General features: G+C 48.3%; 8 protein-coding genes across 8 annotated transcripts; 3 read left to right on the forward strand and 5 right to left on the reverse strand.

Annotated features, from left to right (window-relative positions):
* Nucleotides 1-286: 286 nt before the first annotated feature.
* N7489_010319 (pepsin-like aspartic protease) lies at nt 287-1,804 on the reverse strand (the record flags this gene model as incomplete). Its single annotated transcript, XM_056716068.1, has 1 exon — nt 287-1,804. One exon carries the CDS (start codon nt 1,802-1,804, stop codon nt 287-289), a length of 1,518 nt encoding a protein of 505 aa, XP_056563690.1.
* A 2,880-nt stretch (nt 1,805-4,684) lies between these two features.
* Nucleotides 4,685-5,426, reverse strand: N7489_010320 (uncharacterized protein; the record flags this gene model as incomplete). The annotated part of the gene is made up of 2 exons (XM_056716069.1): nt 4,685-5,126; nt 5,215-5,426. 2 exons carry the CDS (start codon nt 5,424-5,426, stop codon nt 4,685-4,687), a joined length of 654 nt encoding a protein of 217 aa, XP_056563691.1.
* A 1,725-nt stretch (nt 5,427-7,151) lies between these two features.
* Nucleotides 7,152-8,810, reverse strand: N7489_010321 (FMN-dependent alpha-hydroxy acid dehydrogenase; the record flags this gene model as incomplete). The annotated part of the gene is made up of 4 exons (XM_056716070.1): nt 7,152-7,327; nt 7,384-8,053; nt 8,109-8,614; nt 8,678-8,810. The coding sequence occupies 4 exons, from the start codon at nt 8,808-8,810 to the stop codon at nt 7,152-7,154; spliced, it is 1,485 nt and encodes a 494-aa protein (XP_056563692.1).
* A 745-nt stretch (nt 8,811-9,555) lies between these two features.
* Nucleotides 9,556-11,039, forward strand: N7489_010322 (3'-5'-exodeoxyribonuclease; the record flags this gene model as incomplete). The annotated part of the gene is made up of 6 exons (XM_056716071.1): nt 9,556-9,655; nt 9,707-9,888; nt 9,959-10,136; nt 10,193-10,683; nt 10,736-10,926; nt 10,988-11,039. 6 exons carry the CDS (start codon nt 9,556-9,558, stop codon nt 11,037-11,039), a joined length of 1,194 nt encoding a protein of 397 aa, XP_056563693.1.
* A 4,022-nt stretch (nt 11,040-15,061) lies between these two features.
* Nucleotides 15,062-15,384, forward strand: N7489_010323 (uncharacterized protein; the record flags this gene model as incomplete). Its single annotated transcript, XM_056716072.1, has 2 exons — nt 15,062-15,094; nt 15,235-15,384. 2 exons carry the CDS (start codon nt 15,062-15,064, stop codon nt 15,382-15,384), a joined length of 183 nt encoding a protein of 60 aa, XP_056563694.1.
* A 312-nt stretch (nt 15,385-15,696) lies between these two features.
* On the reverse strand, nt 15,697-17,336 carry N7489_010324 (uncharacterized protein; the record flags this gene model as incomplete). The annotated part of the gene is made up of 3 exons (XM_056716073.1): nt 15,697-16,371; nt 16,420-17,010; nt 17,064-17,336. 3 exons carry the CDS (start codon nt 17,334-17,336, stop codon nt 15,697-15,699), a joined length of 1,539 nt encoding a protein of 512 aa, XP_056563695.1.
* A 1,019-nt stretch (nt 17,337-18,355) lies between these two features.
* Nucleotides 18,356-19,843, reverse strand: N7489_010325 (uncharacterized protein; the record flags this gene model as incomplete). Its single annotated transcript, XM_056716074.1, has 1 exon — nt 18,356-19,843. The coding sequence occupies one exon, from the start codon at nt 19,841-19,843 to the stop codon at nt 18,356-18,358; it is 1,488 nt and encodes a 495-aa protein (XP_056563696.1).
* Nucleotides 19,844-20,945: 1,102 nt separating this feature from the next.
* Nucleotides 20,946-22,940, forward strand: N7489_010326 (putative amino acid transporter; the record flags this gene model as incomplete). The annotated part of the gene is made up of 6 exons (XM_056716075.1): nt 20,946-21,866; nt 21,916-22,075; nt 22,129-22,140; nt 22,189-22,393; nt 22,447-22,805; nt 22,906-22,940. The coding sequence occupies 6 exons, from the start codon at nt 20,946-20,948 to the stop codon at nt 22,938-22,940; spliced, it is 1,692 nt and encodes a 563-aa protein (XP_056563697.1).
* Nucleotides 22,941-23,722: the final 782 nt, after the last annotated feature.

The raw sequence follows: 23,722 nt of genomic DNA on the forward strand, positions 1-23,722 counted from the left end.
AGGGTACACGTTGGTATTCAACAGAAACGATGGATATATGCAGCTGAAAAAAAGCCGAATAGACACAGTGCCGCCAATCCATGGTAGAATGGGTGGGTGGTAGTATGTGGACCTGGGTGTATTAACGAAGGTATTAACAGCAGTGAAGTGATATGCGTGAAGAATAATCGATATGCACGGAAAAGACAGGGGTGATAAGTGAGTGTACATTAAGACAAAGGGCAAAATATGATTGCCGCCAAGTCAAAAAAAGATGCAAGAAGTGAAAGACGAGCTAAAATGCAGTTCAAACAGCGAATGCGCCAATCATGACTGTGAGCATAGACCAGCTAATGCCGTGGACGAGGTGGGATGCGGAGCTGCCGGATACTGTGGCCATTGCGGAGGAGGTCGGTGATGATGACGACGTGGCATCAGCAGTAGACGCAGCAGTTCCAGTGACTAGCTGTGCAGTGAATGTCCCATTGCCTTGGGGCGGGGACGAGGATGAAGAGGATGAGGTTGAAGATGGGTCTAAGTTCGACTTCAAGGCTGAGGCCGAGGCCGAGGCTGAGGCGAGCGCGCCGAAACCGACCTGGCCATTGTCGAAATCGAAGACGGTATAGACATTTTTCAAAAAGACATCGCCAACGAGCCAGTCTGCACCATTTGAAGCGTAGCCGACAATGGTCGAAATGCAGTAGTCCGAGCCTTCCGGCTCCGGATTTCCGACATAATCCTTAGGGGAGACGTTATACTTGACACCGGAGAACTCGAATTCTATGGTGGCAGTCGAGTTACATGGGATCAAATAGTTGTTCGGGTTGTCAGGCTGTTGAGAGGAGTCAGGAACTAGAGAAAACAGGGCTTTGGCATCCGCGGGAGGGATCAGGAGATAGGTAGTGCCGGTGTCGATGGTAGCGGTTTTTCCAGAAAAGTTGCAGCTTTGGCCATTCACATAAGCATCATCCAGGGGGATGTTCCAGATTTTGTCATTGGTAGCAGTGTAGGATATGGTGCCATCGAATTTGGTTGTATCGACATCACCAAAGTTGATTTCCCCATCCTTGTGATTGTCTTCTGAGCGAGAGAGACTGAACCCAACCAAGTTTGATTTGATAAGCTTTTTCTCCGCAACGAGATCCATGAAGGATGGCAGATTCCACCCTGATGTATGCGACCGACCCAGGCCAAGAATCCCGTCGAATGGGTAACTCTCAAAGGTTTCCGAGGCATTGTTGGCTAGACCAAAAGTTTGCAAGACTTCGAGCCCTGCAATGGAGAGGGTGTCTTTCCCCATCTTGCCGTCGATCTTGCCACTCCCGTAAAAGAGGCTGAAAGCCAAATTGTCGGTGGTAAAGCTGGTTGATGCAGACCGGTCGAAAGTGTGATGATGTATGCAGACAGGCTCCGTGCATTTCGAGTCGAAGAGCCAGGTATTGGGTGCTCCAGTATCGATTGCCATCCACATTTCTTGTTTTTGGGAGCCTACATAGACCGGCGAAAAGTAGGAATAATCCGTCCCGTCCTGGTGTAACGGTGCACTGTCTGCCAATGACGGTTTGTGGGACTCGACGATCTTATAGACATGGTCGCGGCGAACCGGCACTTTTTTTAGGTCAAGGGTGAAAGGTTTTCTGTTGGCTGCGTTTGATGTGTCGGTGCTATCGGTGCTGTCGTCGGATTTGGCTCCAATCAAGGTCCACGGGACGAAGCGACGTTCAACTGTGGTTTCCGTGGAGAGTTTCATCCGCAATTCCCATGGATAGAAGGCGTGCACGCCTGAGATGCCGGCAATGAAGACCAGACATGATGACAGATGCATGATCCCTGGGGGAGTTTAGATAGAAAATGTAAAAGCCTGCATTTGACGAATTGAAGCTGGATTCAATTGTATGTCTCTCTATTCAATATAACCGCTGTTCGCTGTATGGAGCTGAGGAATTGGGGGACTCGAGAAGTTGTAGAGTTGAATTAAGTGATAGAGACTGAAATTAAAGAAGGACAGAAAGAAAAGAAAAGACAGTAATGAACAAAAGGCCAGGAGGTTGGAGAGACTCGAAATGTGCCATGAAAGATGTGAGGGGGAGGACAGGGTCTCCACCGTTGAAAACCCCCTGAACAAGAAGTTGGCAAGAACACCAGTTGGCTCTAAACCAGAATAGGATTAGCTTCCACCTTCCTCCACTTGTCTAACGCCATTTCGGGTATCGATCGGCCTATTAAATGAAGCTAGTGGAGCCAAATGTTCTATATCAAGGAACTTGGACGGGATATCATACAATATTGATATTGGATCTTGAATTTTCTCTATTTTAATACTATTGACGGTGGTTGCTTTAGAGAACCCGGGGTGCGAAGACACTCACAGTCTATAGTAACATTAGAAACTAAGGAGTGAAGTACATCCATGGATGTACCTAGGTGGTTAAATCGCTAAAAAGCTTAGTGTTGAACTTTTTCATAGGACACCTGAAGACAATCCCAGAACACGAAAAGAGGGAACAAATAGAATTCCAGCCCATACGTATGCTATAGAATGTAACCGTACTTTGTACAGACGCTATTAGGTGTATACATGAGGTCTAGACTCAGATTTCCGCCTCCACTTGGGTCGAGACCGTTTGATCCTGACAGCCTTGACAGGGACCACTTTTTCTCTGCAGATACCTGTGTCTACTTACTCCAAGCCATTCCATAAACAATTTAGATTGATTCAAAATTGAATGACTAGAGTACGCACTTTGCGCAGTTTGACCTGGTCCAATTAATTGGAAAGTATAACAGTGGGAGACCTAAAACGGATATATCATGTAGATCATGACCTAACTGTGGAGACTGACTCTAAAACTGAACATATCCAGGAGTTTCCATTGCTGCATCACAACCTGCGCGGATAGTGTATGGGGCGAGTGTTGGCTCTGTCACCTAGAAGCTGGATAGTCCCTGCTTCTCTTATGAACCAAGACAGTTACCAGGAAGTGATCCTCCGTGTACTCCGTACTACTCCGTACGTACTGCATAACTCAGTCGAGTGCACATGTCATACAAACCCTGCAAGTCTAACAATGTCTTGCACCTGTCTCATCACAGCCACCGCATTGAACGTATACACTTCTTAACGCAAAACCCGCTACGGGAGTACAATAGTCCCACACTGTGCAACAGGTGTTAGGACCTCGGTATATCCACATCTACTTTTGGACATGACGATACCTTAATTTGATTAAAGTCATGATATTTACTATTACTCCATTGCAATTAACATGTTGCGGTGAGAGAATAGTTGTATAAATTTAGTTCGGCTAAATGGGCCTATCCATATAGTGAATAGTACATAGCTACCCTAAAAGATGACAACCTAAGGAATCAAACTCTATGCCTAGGGAACTGGAGGGCTCTCTCGATGTAGATAAATCTATGCCAACAAAGGCACAGAACCATCTGGGTAGTAGATCACGATTCAAATCAAGCAATGGAGCCACAAACCCCTTACGGCCAAAACGCCTGGGCAACAAATGACCAGCCACATATAGCCCCAACACTAAAAGACAAACAATAGCCATCGTCAAAGGAGAAAAATTATCAAATGACACACTCCAGACTCCCCGAAAAGCGATTGATAAATCAATCAGATAATCACCCCAGCTCTCCCCGAAATAGCCCGAGCGGGACTCCGACCTTCCCCACGACACCCGAGCCCTATCCGATCTATTTTAACCGGCAACTGCAGATAGCAAGGAACGAGAAACAAACCTCGGAACCGCAAAAACATTACCGCAGCGCCGCTGGAGACACGGAAGAAAAGAGAATGGGCTGATTCGATTCTCGTGCTAGATTCGGTATACTAGCGCCGGTTCTTCTTAAATGAGTATCCCGACGTCATTGTCCCGAGATGGATAAGACAAGCGCTGTCGGGTCGGAGCATACAGCGAACGTCAATTTTAGAATTATCGCTTTCAGGGTTATTCGGACACATCTCGGTATGGCGCATATGCGTCGGTGGACCGTGGTGTAATTGTCGGCGAGGACCTTGGGAAGTAACAGAATGACTCACGTTGGAGATGTAGGTAGTCCGGTGACCTCGGGTCAACGGTGCACTTTGATTAACGGAGGAGTTCCCGGGAGTCTGGATCTACTCTTGTAGATCATGGTGGGTATCGATCGAGTGCCTCGGCACAACGAAAAATGGGATTTTTCGGGTTTGTTTCAGAGAGGTATTGAGTCATCTGTGACAATAGTCTGGAAGTAATTTGGCAGACTGAATGCATGGAAAGAGTCACTGCGTTTTCGATTGTTTTCCTCAGGTACTTACTGTATCCCACTAGAGTATTAGACGGAATTGAACCACAAACAGGGCGATCTTTCTAAGAGACTTCAATGGAAGAAGCCAAGGCTTTTGTTAAAGATGGTATGGATAGTAATGTTCAATTGATTGACACAACTCGACAGAGCTGTAGTGGAATAAGATAGAAGAGGAAAAAACCAACGATCGGCTGGCTGACACTGGAGGAAGATATCCACTCCAAGGGAAAGATATTACATCAAAACGCTAGTATCTCAAAACAGTCCGATGACCAAACAGGAAAGGACAAAATAAAGCCTGAACAATGTATCAAGCAACAAGAGAATTCGTTTCATCACAGACCCGTCAACAGGACTGAAAGTAACAAGGATGGACCAAAGAGACAGGAATCAAAAGACTCTACTTCCTCTGCACACTCTCCTTGGGACCCATAACATCATCAAGGAACCCAGCCCAAAGCTCACGTATGACGCCAGGCTCTGAAGAACCATTTGACCTGCGCTGGATCTCCTCGCCGACACGTGAGCGGCCGACGGCCTCGGTAAGCGAGAACGGGTCCAGGTCGATGGCGTGGTTATCGACGACCTCGCTCATGGCGCTAGCAGGGACGTCAGCGCCGGTGCCGGACACGGTGTAGATCTGGGGCTTCATGGGTGGGGCGGTGGGTGTTTGGCGGCCTTGGATGGAGGGGAGTTCGGGAAGGACCGGGACTTGGATGCCGCGTTGCAGAGGGGCGGCGTCGAGGTCTGCCATATTGGGCATGTAGACGAAATCGACGGTTGAGGTGTCATTTAGGGCTTTTGTGGCGCGGGAGGTGTTGAATTGGCGTGAGGAAGAGGAGCTGGAGTGTGTTAGTTTTGGGGGTTACTTTTTTTGATAGGTTGGAATGGAGACATGGGTAGATGTATTGGATGGAATGTGGGACATACTCTGGGAATGCACTGCCATTGATTCTGCGCATGGCGATGCTGAAGGCGCGGGATTGGAGGACATCATGGTTGGAGAGGGTCTTCTCGCCGTTGTTGGCGGGTTGAGCGGACTGAACTCCGGTGATGTGAAGGCAGCGGCGAGAAGAGGGTGCCACGGGCTGTTGAGAGAGAGCACGGAGAGCGCGGAGAGATGATGAACGGGGAGCAGTCATTGTGATTGTGAAGTGTATAGATGTATAGCTTTTTTGAAATAGAGCTATGTTGCGAAGTTAAGGGGCAGAGGTCTCCAAGTATAAGGGAAAAGAGGAAGTGAGAAATGAGGGGAGTATGCAAATATAAGAGGACAGGCAGCTTTATAGAGCTGGGAATGGTTGGGGAGAGCTATGAGTCCACGTCTTGGCGGTCTGGACCGTTATCGATAGTGTCGAGCCAAAAAAAGTAGAGCACGTCAACACTGAGAGGGTAGCAGTGGGTGATTTCACGGATTTGAAAGCTAAAACAGAATTTTCCAGTGGATGAGCTGGCAAGAGGGGAAACGAGGATCTCTATATATACATTTCTACTACCCATGTGCTATGTGCTGAGTTCAACAATTCTCCCAGACACAGATCTACGGCGTAAGTACCAGGTACCCAGTCATCGGGACTGTGGGCTACCCCGTACCCACCAGAACACGGAGTGACAAGATGTACCCGGTACATCACTTACCCCCCGAAAATGATGTATTCTCGACTTGTTCTCCGTACTTCTGAATATTCCATCTCACCCCTCTTCTCCCGACTCTCCTGAAACTGGTGATCATTACGTCTTTTTTTGGATGATCATCCAATGAAATAACCACCAGCATTATAGACATCGGCCATTATTGGGTATCTTCCTGCAGAATGGGGTAATCTGTTGAATAGTCACCGAGTACTTAATTATAACCTGCCCATACTCTAGACAACGTAGGCCCCCTCATTGAATTCTCCTAGGGAAAGTGAAAAAAACGGGGAGAGTTATCCGATTCGAAGATATATGCACAACGGTTCCGTTATGCATATCGCCTTCTAATCCCCTGATCGTGAGTGGCTCCTACAATTCGCTCTCACACCCTCCTCTCTCTCTCGACTGGTGAGTCGGTCTGCACCACAGCCTGATGGCACGTAAGCCACAAAACATATGGAATTCCATTCAATTTTGGGGGATACCGCTTGATCGCCGATCCTCAATTGTTGAGGAATCCCATGACCTGATGGACCTCGAATTAATTTTAGGAATAATATTCCAAGACCTCAGCAAGTTAGTGTCACACTAGTCCTTTAATAAGTGGAGCGGTGAGATCCGGAGTTGGGTCCGCCTTCCGAATGATCTACAAAGTACGTACGGAGTACGGAGTACACATTTTCCCTATTCTCCGTGCTACACGGTATAAGTCATTATGTGTAGATGTCCATGATCATCCACAACATACTACGTATGATGCTACGTGTCTGTTTTTAAATTCGGATTTATGCTTTTCTCACCCCGCAATCGCTTATTAAACCCGGAAGGTCCGGATCGAAATCATGTCAAGGTCAGCAGACCTGCCTTGGAAGGTTCCAAGGTTATAAGTGGCTATGCTTATTGTTTGGTTGACCAGGGGCTCGGGAGTATTCGATAGCTGTAAGGGCCCGCCCTGGGGAAGTGGCGATAGATCTTGGCGGGAATTGGTTGAATAATTCCCCCTTTACCCCTAGATTGGAGGGGGATATTGCTTTTTGTTGATTTCTAGACTTGGTAGGTAGGCAGGTAAATATTCCGTATAGTTATTGGTCGCTAATTACTACTATGTCGAGCAACTGGTCTAGCATACTGTATGGCCCTACATGGCTCGCATCCCCACGCTATGGGATTGGTCAACCGACATAGCAATCCCAGTACAAATGTACATATCTCATACCCAACCTTTTTTTTATTCAAAGTTTCGATGACCCCAGTCGCCGTCCTTTAGCTATGGCCCGAGCGTACGGATGCGAGCGGGACGCTGGAACTAGGTGGTCGACATCCCCAGTGTGCACAAGATCAGGGGACGCCTCCGCCAGGGATGTGATGCCAATGTTCCGCATAGCTGTTTCCAGCTCATCTTGCATGACTGCGACAAACATGAATCAGCAAACTATAAAAGCAGGATACCAAGCCATCACTTACTGTCAATCAAATGCTCTACTCCCTCCTGGCCATAATTGGTAGCAAAAAGCATGCTCCGACCCATTCCCACGGCCGTTGCGCCCAGACAAACCGCCTTAAGAATGTCAGTTCCACGCCGAATGCCGCTGTCCACATAAACCTCCATATGATCAAAGACCTCCGGACAGCGTCTGTGGATCTCCAGGAGCGTGATAATCGACGGCGGGCTGGTATCTAGGTTGCGACCCCCGTGATTGCTGAGCAATATACCATCAAGTCCCGCTTTCATGGCTAGTAGCGCATCGTCCGCCGACATCACGCCTTTCAGACACACCGGTTTGTGCGTGTGCTGTTTCACCCATTTCAAATCCTCCCATGTCAGCCCGGGATCGATGAACCCAGCCATCACGCGGCCGAGACCGCCGCCTTTCTTGTCGTTCTGCGCCTTTGACGGCGCCATGGGTACTGATAGGCTCTCGTCTGCCTTAACGCGCTCATCGGCTTCGCGCTTGCCGGGCCACGCGGCGTCCACAGTAACAAAAATAGCTTTGATGCTCGGATTCGCTGAACACTGGCGCAGCAGAGCGGCGGACTTCGCTCGGTCCCGGTTGACATACAATTGGAAGAAGAAGTTGGCTGAGGGTGCTGACGTACGTAGCTCCTCCATCGTGTATGATGAGTTGTTTGATATCTATCCAGAACGTAAGCATAGTGACTGACAATGAAAATACACTATATAAGCTCACTCCTTGCATGATTCCTTTGTTTGCGCAGGCTCTGGCAATGGCGCACTCTCCGTCCGGGTGGATCAGCTTTGCCATTGCTGCCGGGCTCACGAACAGTGGGAGCTTGTAACTCCCGCCGAGGATATTCGTCCCAGCATCTACCGAACGGACGTTTCTTAGGACTCGCGGGCGGAACCATATGCGGTCAAAGCATGATTTATTGGCGTTCCGTGTGATTAGATCCGTAGCTGCGCTGGAGTAGAAGGCCCAGGTCTTCTTGCTGGCGGTTTTAGAAGCCACGACCTCAAAATCGTGTGAGTTAATCAACGTATCCAACGGCGGTTTTTCGTTTTCCAGTACCACCTTGGGACTCTGTCCCGGTGGTGGTTTAGCCCATTCGGCGTCAATTGTAGACTCGTCGAGGACGCCCTTAAACTTCTCCGGGTCGAGATTGTTCTTCATTACGCTAGGTGCGTGGACTTCTGAATAGGCCTCCGTTGCATCTCTTCCTGCGTGCTTAAGGATAACTATTCGCGAGATAGATTAGATATCGCCCTGAGATGATAGATTTGTCGGACCCGTGGACGTACTTGCGGATCCTCCCGGATGCTCTTCCAAAAAGTCGGTCACATCCCACACCTGCTTGTCAACCACAACCCAGCAGTCGTTGGGTGTTTTATGCTCTGAGATCTGTCGGGCAGACAGGAGTCTTTGGTCTGCCATTGCTGTCAGGCGGTGTAAGCGTGCGGGTTCTTGGATTAGCTAGGAAGAAACCGAGATCGATACTTAATCACGCGGGGCTTGTATGTGGAATTGTGAAGGAGGCTTAATGAGGTGGAGGTAGAATCGAAACAGCCAGCCACGGCCAGCTAAATACTCAGCAAGGGCGGGGATGGCGCTCGGCAATGGCCCCGGACTTACCCCGGATTGCACCGACTAAAGTCCCCCGACCTTCCTGTTCAAGCATCCAGCTTCTGTACGGAGTGCTGTGTGTTGTATTGGAGCTTCTATTTTTGAACTCTTGGTCTTGCTTGTCTTCAGGATTATCCGGCCTTCTAGATTGCCAGTCAACCTGTTTACCATGTAGTCCCGCTTAACCCCACACACATTTATCGTACAAAAAGGCCAAAGACCAATCGAATTCATAATAAGCAGCACAGAAAACTGGATTTTAATCTGAGTTCCGAATGACTCCAATTTGAAAACATCCAGATTCCGAGGATTCCGAGGTGTCGCAAGTCGGCGAGGCACCGAGGGGACCACGGATTTCCCTCCGAGTGGGTCCCTGGTCCCTGAATAAAGCCGCCTGGACTTTCAGGCATCAACTACCACCAGCCACAGTGTAACTAAGCCTCAGCCCTAGTGTGGCTGAACATTTTCCGACCGTGAGTCAACACACATTTGTCTCGACAGAGGAACTGGGGCATTTCAACGACACAATAACAAAGATCTCTAGTCGAACCATCTGATGCGAATAAACTCTGCCGTCAGTTGTGCTTTGAGACTTTTCCGCCGCAATATCACTTCGAGTGTGCGGTCAACAGGCATATATAGACCTGTCTCGTTAGGTCTGTGCCGTGTCCAGATATAGACTTATCAACTAGTCCAGTGATGCAAAGGCTGGGTGGTCTTTGAAAAGCTTAAGCTGACTCATTTCGTAGGTTTTCATAAGAGTTGCAGCTCGGCGGGTCTGTCCCCTGTAAATTCCATATCTGCTGGGAGTCCCAAGACAGTCTCCACAACTGGAAGACAACAGACCACACCAGATATGACCGTACCTAAGCCTCTCCGATATGTTGATGTGTGTCGCCTTTTCTTAACAGCCCACCATGGAGAGGCTATGCAACTCCTGGCTAACTGCGAAATCATAGATCGGTATCAACTTGAGTGATCCCGTTTTCCGCGGTGAATATCATGGAAAGCAGGCCCACGAAGACGACCTCGATGACGTCGTCCAGCGTGCTCGCGATGTAGGCTGCTCAAAGTTTATGGTGACCGGCTCAGATCTCGTAGAATCGAAGCACGCTGTTAACATCGCCAGCAAATACCGTCAGTTTCGAACTTGCCAGGACTTTCCCTTTGTCTACTAACAGCGGATTCTGCAGCGGGCTTTTGTTATGCAACCGTTGGAGTACATCCATGCCAAGCAAAGCTCTTCGACGAATACCCAGGCGGCCCCTCAAAAATGCTGGAGGAACTCCGCGCTCTGGCAATTGAATCCACACAATCCGGTCATGCTGTCGCATTCGGCGAAATCGGCCTTGATTATGACCGACTGTTCCTGAGCCCAAAGGAACCTCAGCTCAAGTATTTCGAGGCCCAACTGGACCTGGCTGTTGAGATTCAGCTCCCCTTATTCCTCCACTCCAGAGCTGCAAGCGAGGACTTTGAGAGACTCCTTGCCCCAAGGCTTGCCAAGCTTCCCAAGCGGGGACTTGTGCACAGCTTCACGGGGACAATGGATGAAATGAACCGGATGATCGCGCTGGGTCTTGACGTCGGTGTCAACGGGTGTAGTATGAAGACCGAGGAGAACCTGGAGGTTGTCAAAGCTATTCCACTCGATCGGCTCCAAATCGAAACTGATGGGCCATGGGTATGTACTTTGCTCTGAGCTTTGGCCGGATCATGACTAACCTTTCTCCTAGTGCGAAATTCGCCCTTCTCATGCATCTGCAAAGCACCTAAACGGTGCACCGGATCTGCCCAAGGCCGTGAAGAAGGAGAAATGGCAGAAGGGGTGCATGGTGAAGGGCCGGAATGAGCCTGTTGCCATCGCTCGTGTTGCTCATGTTATTGCTAGCGTCAAGGGTATCACCGTGGAGGAAGTTTGCGAAGCGTAAGATTTCGTCAACTCGTTCCGATACTCGGCTCCATGCTAACTCCTTTTTCCTCTCCAGTGCGTGGAACAATTCTATTAGAATGTTTGGGTTGGGTGAAGAGTCGCCTTGACTTTTGCTATCGCCGCAGGCCGATGATAAGAAAAATGCATGAATGCTGTGTCATACTATCACAGCATAGGTAGCTCATATACTTCTTTCAATATCACATGCAGCCATTTTGGTTGCTGTAGAGGTATAAACATTGAATAACTGGAACGTAACTTCTGTAGTTTGTTTCGTACCTACCTCTTTCATTCCTCGCTGTCGTTAGCTCTTTCCTCACTTTTGATCCCCTGACCCATTCTTTCTTCATCCCTCATCTTCTCCAGGTACAGCCTTCCTTCCAAGGTTGCCCATTCTTTGGCGGATGTGCCATGGCCACTAGAGTGGTCTTCCACATCTTCTGGCACTATGTCTCACCTAAGCTGACGAGGCAAATCGACATTCATCAGAGATTACTCACATGATGATGAGACCCAAAGTGATCCTAGACTTTGTTTGACAGTGTCGTCAACAAACCTATTACTCCGCTCTGCTCAGACTGCTTACCCGTGGGCCACCGGTGGAGGTGAGTCACCACGCTCATCTCATCTCACGAGGTCGAGGTCCTTCCCTTCAGGATACCAGGGATGGATATATCCTGCACTTCTCTGCCCAAGAGGAACCCGCTCGGCCCTCCTCGCGACAAATGCCGTCATGAGGACACTATGGCCTAACCGAACCAAGGCTGGTTGCCTTTTTCACCAACAACGTCTCATTGAGAACGTCTCCAACCAACAACGGGAATCTCGGGATTTGGGAGCTTCGAGGCTTCCGAACGATCTCGAGGGCTTTCAGGTGTCGCCAGGTGCAGATGAATCTGCTGGTGATAAGACAAGCTCTGGTTTTGCGTTTACATGGGTATTCACGACATTCTCTGATCGGAATGACTGCTTGACCCCATTGTCCCCCATGCAGGTCCTTCCCCAGGCAGCCCTGGCGTTGTTTGTCTTGATGCCTTGTCTTTCAGGTTGGACATAGCTAATAACGTAATCGGAAAGCGAGTGGCCACTGTAAGCGAGTGGCCACCACCTCCAAAAACGCGTCCATGAACTAGCACTTAGTTAATTCAACTACCCACTATGCCACCAATTCGCTCCCAATCCTCTGCAAATTCAACAGAGCAAGAGGGTAGGATCTTATTAGCTATCCAGGCTTTTAAAAATGGAGATATTACATCTGTTGCTCTCGCTGCTCGCACTTACAAAGTCCCGCGTACAACTCTCCGCCACCGGCTTAGTGGTGTATAACACCGCGCGATTTCTCGCGCTAACTCATATAAATTGACACAAATTGAGGAGGAATCTCTTGAAAAATGGATTCTATCTATGGATGCTCGCGGATCAGCACCCCGGCCCTCTACTGTACGAGAAATGGCGAATCTTCTCCTCGAAAAGCGTGGAACCACCCCGGTTCTTTCGGTTAGCGATAAATGGGTTTATAATTTTATAAACCGGCACCCTCTCCTTTCCTCCCGGTTCTCGAGACGCTATAATTACGAACGTGCGAAGTGCGAAGACCCGAAGATTATCATAGAGTGGTTTAATCTTATTCAAAAAACGATCCTTTAATTTAGGATTGACCCCGATAACGTTTATAACTTTAACGAGACTGGTTTCGCGATAGGGTTAACCGCTACGGCAAAGGTGATAACGAGGAGTGAATACTACGGTCGGCGAGCACTTTTATAGCCTAGAAATCGAGAATGGGTGACTGTTATCGAGTGTACGAATGCTACTAGCTAGGCCCTCCCCCCGTGTGTGATTTTTTAAAGGCAAAGTCTTTATTAAATCTTGGTTCGACGGCCTCCCGGAGGACTGGCGATTTAAGGTTAGTCCTAATGGATAGACCTCTGATGAAATTAGACTTCGCTAGCTTAAAAAGCTCTTTATTCCTACCACTTCTTCACGTACGAAGGGGGGGTATCGGCTTTTAATACTTAACGGCCACGGAAGTCATTTAACCCCGAGATTCGATGAAATCTATAAAGAAAATAAAATCATACCAATCTATATGCCTCCGCACTCCTCTCATCTTTTATAGCCTCTCGATATCGGCTGTTTTGCGGTGCTAAAACGCTCGTACGGCCGGATGGTTGAAATGAAAATGCGGAACGGAATCAATTATATCGATAAACTTGATTTCCTCGAAGTATATCCTCTCGCACGAATTGAAGCTTTTAAATTAGAGACTATTAAAAACAGCTTTCGATCTGCTAGTTTAATACCTTTTACACCGGAGAGAGTGATTTCGAAGCTTAATATCCGGCTTACTACCCCTACCCCCCCTCCTAGCCGGGGTAGTGATTGGGATCCAAAAACGCCTTCAAACTATATGCAATTGGAAAAGCAAGCTTCCTCTATCAAAGCATTACTTCGTATAAGATCAAGAAGCCCCCCGAGCCCGCTTAATTCCGCTATTAACTAGGTTTTAAAAGCCTGCCAGATCACAATGCAATCCGCCGCATTACTAGAGAAAGAAGTGAGCGATTTACGCGCTGAAAACGAGAAGAAAAAGCAAAAGCGAACTCGATCTATAAGGACGATAGTCCACGAAGGGGATCTCTCAGTTCAGGAGGTTCGTGAGCTACGTTCAGAGCCATTTGAGGCCCAAGTTGCGCGTATCAACAACTATCGTAAGCAGGTTTCGGAAGGTTTAAAACCGCCTCCCCAGGCCGGACGAGCATATGGGATATGTAGAAAGCCAGGCCATAGAAGAGAGACATGCCCAGATAGATGATGATTTTAGTTTATTTAATTTAATGGCGTTTTGGTTGAGATAAATGCATTTAAAAACTATACATGGGGGGAGGGTGGCCACTCGCTTACAGTGGCCACTCGCTTTCCGATTACGTTAGTTGTGGTTATTAGCGGCCTCAGTTTCTCAGAGAATCAGAATCGTTCTTCTCTCCCGTCACTCTTCCTGTAAATTTACTACACTCAGCAACTCAATACTACCTATAAACATAGCTGGAGCGTGAAATTATATATTATACCGAGTCGCCTGAAGGACGACAACCTGACTGAGGGCTGGTAACCTCATACATCTACTTGGCGTTGGTTTGGGCTATGACCACCTTTCTTCGCCCGCATCTGCTCATCTTTCTATTGCACCGTTAGCATCGGCTTCGACTCTGTGCTGATGTTCAAGATATTAACTCTCAACTCCCACGTGGCTTCTACTATGTCACATGTACGAAGACAAGACAGAGTGAGATAACGTCCTATTACTAGTTACTATCTATTATTGGTAAAGACTACTAACTACCTAGGTACCACTCGGGGATATAACGTATAGTACCTGTTCAACACCCGACTGAAAGAGAGATTCCCCCTCGACTTCAACGGGAATGGCCTCATCCGCGCGACACGCACGCCACAGGACCCCTCACCACTGGCCAGGGCGCACGGTTTACCCTTCGTCGTTGTTGCTAGACAACTACCACCCTATAGCGTCTGACCGTTTTATGGCTCATGGTACCGCCGAAGCGTCCTACTACATACAGTACTACAGGTATAGGACACTGCGAGTATAGGATCTAATATCGGCACCATACTTGACTCCAAATCTTCCACTATATCTGCTGGCATCATGCAGACACCTATATCGGACCGTTTGAATTGAGCTCATGACCACTGAGTGTCATATAGCCTCAAGGAAGGCTACAGTTTCCGGATCAGAAATTCTATAAATTCTGTTCTATCTTCCTTTTCGATCTCCAAAGTGGAAGAGGTCAATATCATCCTGTAACATCCCCTGTTCCCTCATCCTACATACTCTCTTCGGCTGACATTGCCATGCAGCAAAATGACGGAGACCCTATATAGTAAAGCCGAAGAGTTCTATTAATCAAACTTTCCTGTATGCATCCGTCACAAAGGTCAACAAATGCCGTGAAATTAGCTCTTCAAAACAGATGTCGGCGTCGGCGCCTTGCAGAACTTCTCGGTCCTACCGGCTATGATGTGAGCATCTCCATTTGAATAGCCTTATCTATGTGGCCACGTTCGCCGTTAAGCCCAAGTGTCAAACGATGAGGATATCGATGCCACCATGGCAAGAACTATCGACGTGGCAAACCACCCTGTGCTTGTCCATTGTAATTAGGGGAAGGTAAGATTTCCTATTTCCAATGACATATGCCGTAGCCTGTCTGCTTATTACATATTCAAATAGCATCCATGGATCGCACCGCTTGTGTCATCGGCTGTTTACGCAAACTGTAGCGATGGAAACTTTCGGACATAATCGATGAATACCGGCTTTATGCCGGCCCTAAGGCGCAACCACTGGGCGAACAGTTCATTGCAGCATATGAGCCGGGAATAATTACGGAGTCGGCCAACGAGGTGAAGGTTGTTGATTGGGGCTGTTAGATAGCGGTGCGAAGCACACCACGTGCTTTTCATAGAGAGAGTTTTGGAACCTTTTGCAATAGACACATATTTGAAGGCTGAGGCTTTGCATTACAGTTGAAGCTACATACGTAGTAGACTTGGTTGACCCTTCATCCATGTATGTAGTAGAGATTTGGGTTTTGGCCTCTCGTTTACACCAATACCTCCAGATGTCGGCATCGTCAAATTAATCAAATGGACATTACTTCTCAATGCTCAATATCGTCGAAAATATCGTGATCATTAGACAAGTGTTATCATATATCACAGTGAAGGTATCATATGAAGAATCTAAAGGTAGTCAGCCATTATAATGTCCGTGTCGTATGCCTCCATATCCTCTCGGGGATCATAATCCGTCGTATAGTTTCCCGGATAATCCGCCAATTCGCCATGATCCGAGAGAAGCGCGGGATCATGATCACCGTATGAAGTCTGAGAGGACCCAATCGTTGACAGTAACGTGTCAAGGGATGTTTGGGTCGAATCCCCAATGTCTGTAAAACTTGTTTCGCTGAAATTGTCCAAAAGCTGGTCCTCGGATTCGCTATTCAACAGACATATGTCACTTTCTTCATTCTCGTTGTGATATCCTGTTTGGAAAGAACGACCCAGTCCGGGATTTCCGCTGTCGGATTGTTGCTGGTCCGTGGGCATGCGACTCACGGTTTCGTTTAATCCAGTCAATCCAGTTGATAGACACTCCGCAGAGAGCATCGAAACTCGTCTTTTCATAGGTTTTGTCTTGGGCACATTTTTCTGGGCGACACTCCAAAGTGATGAGAGGACTGCAGTTCCCCAACTTGGAAATTGAGGCTGTATCATCAACTCATCCGGGTGGCGGGAGCGAGCGAGCTCTAACAAATCTGCTAGTTTAGCTTGGGTGGAGGGATCTTTGTTTCCTGCCAGCATAGATGATATGGCTTTGGTGATTATTGGAATTGTTATTCCTCGCTGGTTCATCGCCTAGGTGAAATTAGTGCTTGGTTTTCATCACTGAGATGGAAAACTCACATCCCGATATCCAGGGTCGAACACCGCGGGAGAGATATCCGCGAGGCTCTTAAGCGTGGCCTGCTGTGAGACACTAATTGTGGGATCTTTAATTGAGTTGGAAATGACCAGTCTTTGGATTCCAAGATCGAACAGCCGGAGGAGTTCCTCGAGTGATGGGTCTGATCCATCTCCAGATATGCAAGAAAACTGAGATCCAATAGCTTCATGGAAATCCTCGTCATGCACCGCCTGTAGGATCGCGACTTCTGTCATTGTCTCTGGCCGTTGAGGGCCGTGAAAAACCGATGATCCTTGTCCAAGACCAACCTCCAACTCGGAAGGATCCTGGGATTGCGGTATATCCTTGCCTTGAAAGCGATACTCCAGCCAAACATCAATTGAAGCCAATGTAGCTATTGATACACCGGGAGGAGGACACGCGTCTGGTGGATTGGTCATCATGCTGGGTAAAGTCCGACCCGTTTTGTGATTATGTATTGGCCATCCTCTGCGCAGACCAAGTTCCAGGCAGTGGGTACCAGAAGTGCCAATGCAATATTCGCCTGCACCCGTCTTGATCTCGACTGAGAATCCCAGGTCTGACCAGATCTGGAGAAAAGAATGGTCAGTTTCCAGTTTAGGGGATATTCTCTCTCACACACCTCCATATCCCAGAGTTTGCCTCTCAATTTCGAGATGAATGCCGCTGCTTCATTCTGACCCCAATTTCCCCCGATGAAGAAGCGTAACTCCAGCTCTGGTGCCTCTGTTATCCATACACTTTCAACATTTGGCAAGTGTGAGAGGTCAATTGGTATTTGGGGGGCTCCATGCTTTAGTGGCTGGGTGAAATTAGCTGATGCGGCCAGGCGAAGCTGCAACTTTGAATCTCGGATTCGCAGAGTGGATCGACCCAAGTCGAGCTTTTGTGCCATTGTGGAGGAAGCTCATCACCGATTTTACTATTCTTTTTGGCACACAAGGCAGTCATTTGAATGAGTGATTGGGGGATTGGTGGGGTATTGAAGCGGGAAAGGAATCGCTGAAGTAGGTCTGCGCAGGTGGCTATGACCTTATAGCCATGGACGAGCACATGACTTCCAAGACCCTTGACCTAAGAATGCGTTCAACCAATCCTTAAAGGTCGGTTTACTTTCACTATTCATATCCTTTGGAGCTTTGTATTTGCACCATAATCTCAGCTGAAAAGCTGATTCTTGTTATAGAACTTGTTTGGAATGGAGACTGTTGCTGAGCTCTACCCTCGACTTGACAGCAACACATCTCAGACTGGCATACGTGATCCATTGGCTTCCACCTTCTCTTGTGGTGCCGTACCGCAGCATTCAACACATCTATTACATTGCACCGTTCGTCTCCACTCCCTCCACTGCCTTAACGCAATCTAAATGGAACTCAATATTGGCTACTACTCAAAACATCTTCACCACCACGGCAAACTGGAAGAAGCTATTACAACTCCAATCTTTCCGGATAATTGGACTATAATTCACCGTGATCATTGCCTCGATCAGCTGCGGCAAGCTATCCAATGTCATGGAAACCTATCGCCGGCCCCTGTCTATCATTATAATAATGATATAGTTAGGCTTGTAGTTGGACAGCTTCATACATGCCGCAAGTGGGCACCCATAAGGGAGTGGATGGATATTCGCAAGGCGTACTAGTGGTACAGGTAGAGCTAGTCGCCCGTCTTTTAAATGTATCTCAGTTCTCCACCCACCATTTGGTTTGTTCTACATCTGCGCGTATCATGGTAATCTCCGTATCATTAGGGACTTGTGTCTGACTGGGCTATATGACTAACAATGAATCTCCCGTGGCACCGAGTCACCAAGACATTTTTCAATCACAAGGGTTTGTGGAAGCAATGGATTAGGTAGACTCATTCTTATGCGGAAGAAGAGCGGCAAGAAGTACAAACACACACACACTAAGCTAGAAACAGAAGTACCTCTTCTACCACGCGATCGAGATCGAAGTCGTGCGGGTACATCAGCCGGTTATAGGCCAAGACGTCAACCAGCCAGATTGTAGCTTCATCGAAGTGCACCCCGACATGGCCTTCATCCGGGGGGTTTTCCAAACACCTCAGCTTATCTCCCTTCATAAACCTCTCCACCAAGGGCTTCGCGACGTGTTCTCTGTGGTCTACTAGTGCTTGCTTGGCTATTTCCACGTCGACCAAGTCCGTGACTAGTCTCTGCTGGGCTAGATGTTCCAGCAACTGGCCAACTCGTTGCATCTGGGTCGCCTGCCAAGAAATCGTCGCTATCACCTGGTCTTTGAGATCTGAAGGCCCAAAACGGCCTTCAAGAGCGATCTGGCTGGCAGCTACAAGGGCAGAATTGCCAATGGCACTCTTCAGCGGTCCGAGATCTTCCAGGTAGCTCGATATAACGGCATCCTTCATGTCGGTACCGGTACCATCTTTCACCGGGCTCTCTCCTCCCAACGCCTGCGCCGGTTCTCCTCCCAACGCCTGCGCCGGTTCTCCTTCCACGCCAACCGAGCGACGAAGACGTCTCCAGAAGGTGCGGGCGGATGCCCTTGACCGGAGAAGGGTCTCATGGCGATGCTGCGTAGAAGCTACATTGGTGATTGCAGTAGCAATCTTTGGCGTCAGTATGAAGTGTGACATGTTATGTGACAAAAGGGCGCGGGTCGAGGCAACCACTAGTGGTGTGGATGTTTCCTGGTCAGGCCCAACATATAGCATCCCATCAACTATTCGATGGCGATGCCGGAGTATTTGGCCTTCGGGGTGAGTGGTGATGTCCTCGACAAATGCCGCTCCGAAAAGAGAACACCGGTTCCGGCCGGAACCCGAGGTATATGCCCAGGACTTCTCGCCCACCGTGGCTGCTGTCTCGACAAGTACATCTCGCTGGTGGCCTATATCAGGGGCTATAGTGGCCCAGGAACCGGAGTAACAAGCCTCATTGACGACCAGGAGGCGGACATTGGGCGGCAAGACCGAGAGGGCGGCAATCATCTCGGCTTTAGAGAGGAATTCACGTTCTGCACGCTGAGGATACAGCGTGAGAGCGTGGTTTTCCGCATGACCGTGTCCGATCAACACGATTATTATGCGATCGCCAGCGCCTACCCTACCGGATATGTTTCTAATCCAGTCCATGACGTGCTGTTTGACGCCACGGGTATTCAGTTGGTAAAACGGTGTTGTAGCCTCCTGGCTATCGTAGATCGGGACTCTTTCTCTCAAGTCCTCTCGCCCAAAAAGAAACGGCCCAGACATATGCGTGATATCATAAAGATGGGTCCCCGATAGACATGTGGGATTTAGCCCGTCCGATATAAACTTCTTCGCAATCATCACAAAATCCGTTGCTAGGGCTATGTCGACCACCCGGCCCCCAAAAACAACTAACGCAAAGGTGTGAAACGTAGACTTAGACATTTTTGGCGTGGTGATGCAGGGAACGGATAGTGGCACTATCTTTTCGAGCCAAAAATGTTTTTATGAAATGGGTCAAAGATCTCTCCATTCTTTACCTAGCTCGTTGAGGGAAAGGACAGCTGGTTACGTTGGCGGTCTAGCTAGTCATAATGACATAGTGGTAACAATAGAGGTGATTGTACCTGTATGTCCTCGAGTTCTCTATGTGCCTACGTACCCAGCACAGTACTCCCTCTTCGCTATCCAAAATATCCAGCATCGCCGATCAGGATGGTAAAGACCGTATGCTCTCATCGAAAGGACTGTATTCCGGATTGAAATAACCATTGGGGTCGATAACTTTTGCTAACAGCGTTCTCGAAGTTGTGTTCCATTCTTTAAATATTTAAATAGATCAGACAGGAGTAGTCGGCTCTTATGCGGCCTTGTCATGTCTTTCTAGACTTATTTTAGATATCTTCTCATCTTCTTTCCCTTCTCAGATTTATGGCACGATCACAAGAAAAGCGAAAAAGAAGTGTAACCTGTGCAGATGGCTTTCCAATGTATAGCTAATGATTATTATTTTTTCGATTTCCCAGAATCTTTGGCCGATTTCCTCGAAGTATAACTATAAGATATATAAGCATGGTCTACCCCCGGGCCCCTTTGATGCTCTGATCTCATCCCAACCCATTCCCACCAAAACAGCAGGTATAAAAAATACACTAAAGTAAATTACACATTTTGCCTCAAGTGACTCCTGAAAGGTGTCAAAAGAAGTGAGACACGACCTGGTTGATAACCTTTGTTAGTTTGTGTGTACTGTGGTTACCTGTCCACATTCACTAGGCTCTTTTGTGCCATGGGGCTGTGCTTTTTACTTTTAAGAAACGGCCATCCATTCATTTATCTTTGTCCCTGATCATTTGTCGCTAAGTCATTATCCATTCAGAAGTAAGTACGTAGACATCCGCGTAGTGGAGTACCTGTGACGTGCAAACCGTTGTTATCTCTTATCGGATCAAATACGTCCTTATCGATAGCCTATCACGTGTGGCCCGGGCCCCATCCCAGGTGGCCTGAAAGTAACCGTTACACTTCCAACTATTCACGGTCAGCGATGCCAGGGGATGAGCTGTCAGAGAATCACCTGTATGCCCAGAATGGCCAGGATGAACATGAAGCTCAATCACTTCTGCCAGCTTCAAGTGAGGAGCATGATTTAGCTTTCCACCCGGAACCTCTTCCGTCGCCGATCCCCTCACATAACGCGACAAATGGCGAACGCCACTCCTCAATCTCTCAACCTGCGGCCGATGGAAAGCGCCGTACACCCCGTACCATGAACCGAGTGCGATTTGACCTGGAGGAAGAGCCAGAAAGCCCCAATCGCAATTCCATTGAGCGTGCTCTCAGCCCAGACGACACACTATGGCTGGAGGATGAGGACTATGAACATGGAAACCAGGGCCCAAGAACGCACCACAGTGGTCAATCAATTCCTCTTCTTACAAACATTGAAGCGCCTAGTGTGACACTCGCGACATCGGACGATTTCTTCCCCGAAGAGCATCTCGAAGATGCGCGGCCGCGGAGTGGGATGAAAATGGCGTTCATGAACATGGCCAACAGTATTATCGGTGCTGGAATCATTGGACAACCTTACGCGCTTCGTCAGGCAGGCATGGCAACTGGAATCCTGCTGCTGACTGCCTTGACCGTCACCGTGGATTGGACCATTCGATTGATTGTGATCAACTCCAAATTGAGTGGGGCGGATTCGTTCCAGGCGACAATGCAGCATTGCTTCGGGAAAGGTGGTCTCATTGCGATCTCGGTTGCCCAGTGGGCATTTGCGTTCGGAGGCATGGTCGCATTCTGTATTATTGTTGGCGATACCATCCCACACGTTCTAGGCGCTTTGTTTCCGTCTCTTAGGGATATGTCCTTTCTGTGGCTCCTCACAGACCGCCGGGCCGTTATCGTTATCTTCGTTTTAGTTGTTTCATACCCATTGTCTTTGTATCGAGACATCGCTAAGGTCAGCTCTCTCTTTCCTTAGTACTTACCAGAGACTAACAGTCAGGTAGCTGGCGAAAGCATCCGCCTTGGCCTTGGTCAGCATGATAGTTATTGTTGTCACGGTCATCACCCAGGGCTTTCGGGTCCCACCCGAATCGCGTGGAGAGATCAAAAGCCACCTTATATTCAATGCTGGCTTTTTCCAGGCTGTCGGGGTGATTTCTTTTGGTAAGTTTTAACTGCCCCTAGCAATAATTAGAAAACCCGCTAATGATTTCCAGCTTTTGTTTGTCGTATGTTCCTTTAAATCCTACTGATATCACAATCGCTAATTTCCACAGACCACAACAGTCTTCTGATCTACGGCTCATTGAAAAAGCCGACACTGGACCGCTTCACCCGTGTCACACATTACTCGACAGGAATCTCTCTGGTGATGTGCCTAGCAATGGGCATCGCAGGGTTCCTATCATTCGGTTCTAAAACCCAGGGCAACGTTTTGAACAACTTTCCATCAGACAATATCGTCGTCAACATCGCACGATTGTACAATATCCCCATTGACCTTGATATAGAGCTTCTTGACTGACTTTGACTAGTTGCTTCGGCCTGAACATGCTGACCACACTGCCGCTTGAGGCGTTCGTCTGCCGTTCCGTCATGACAACCTACTACTTTCCCGACGAACCGCACAACACTGTTCGGCACGTTATCTTCACAACGGCGCTGGTGGTGACTTCAATGGTGTTGTCCTTGATAACCTGTGATCTGGGTAGTGTGTTTGAGCTCATTGGCGCGACCAGTGCTGCTGCTCTAGCCTATATATTCCCTCCTCTCTGTTACATCAGACTCAGCAGTGCTACGCGGCGAGAGAAGATACCGGCGTACCTGTGCATTTGCTTTGGGGTGCTTGTGATGGGTGTCAGCGTAGTGCAGGCGGTCATCAAGATCATTCGAAGTAAGTCTGCCCCGCGAAACAGTTGCAATTGGACCAAATTGAATGGCCATTTGACCCTGCCCTCATCACGGATACTAACATTGAATTTTTGCCTTTACAGATGATGGCGAGGCTCATAGTTGCAGTGCACCTTAGAGAGACTTTTCAAGCAATATAGCGGCGGTTTATACTCTCAGTGTGCCGAGAAGTCTATTGATGCCATGTGCCGTGTACATATGTATTCACTTTGAACATATAGCTGTTATGTATTATATGCTACAGCATTCTCATTCGAAACATTCGCTATGTGCCGTTGTTTATATAGGAGTGGATTGCAATGTCCCAAGCTAGGTATCAGGTAATTTGGTAGATACCGTATGCCTAAGCACGTATACGTAGATGTACTCTAAAGTCAGACCGAGTACGGTGAAATAAATCCTCCTCGGACAACGACTGGACACATGCGCTTTGCGATTCCGGCATCGCAACCCCTCAGCCTCGTTTCTCATCTTCTACAACTCTGCTCGCTTTCTGCATCCAAAAATGCACGATCATTATCAATGGCTCTTCGACGTATATCTATAGGGCTTCATTATCACGTGGAAGCATCCACGTGGACATGGCAGTCCCCAAGGCCAAAACTCCTCGACGGAAGGTGCGACGGACAAGTCGCCTTGGAAGCATAGAGGTACCATTGCTTCACATTCACAAACGCGTCGCGTCTTTGATCCGAGGCTCTGATTGTTCCTTTATTTACCCTCTTCCCGTCTGCTCTCTTTTCTTCCTTCTACACCCACTCTTTTCCCTGCTTTGTTCGCTTCTTCTTCGCTTGTTTGGAACCCATCAGCGGTTCTCACAATTCTTGTTTCGGGTGCTTCGCACAACTCTGCTTATTGTCTGTCTCTTCGCTTTACAGCCAAGTCCTCGGAGTACCCCCT

The sequence above is a fragment of the Penicillium chrysogenum genome, assembly GCF_028827035.1.
Source record: "Penicillium chrysogenum strain IBT 35668 chromosome Unknown utg000005l_segment0_segment0, whole genome shotgun sequence".
In the NCBI taxonomy this organism is placed as follows: domain Eukaryota; kingdom Fungi; phylum Ascomycota; class Eurotiomycetes; order Eurotiales; family Aspergillaceae; genus Penicillium; species Penicillium chrysogenum.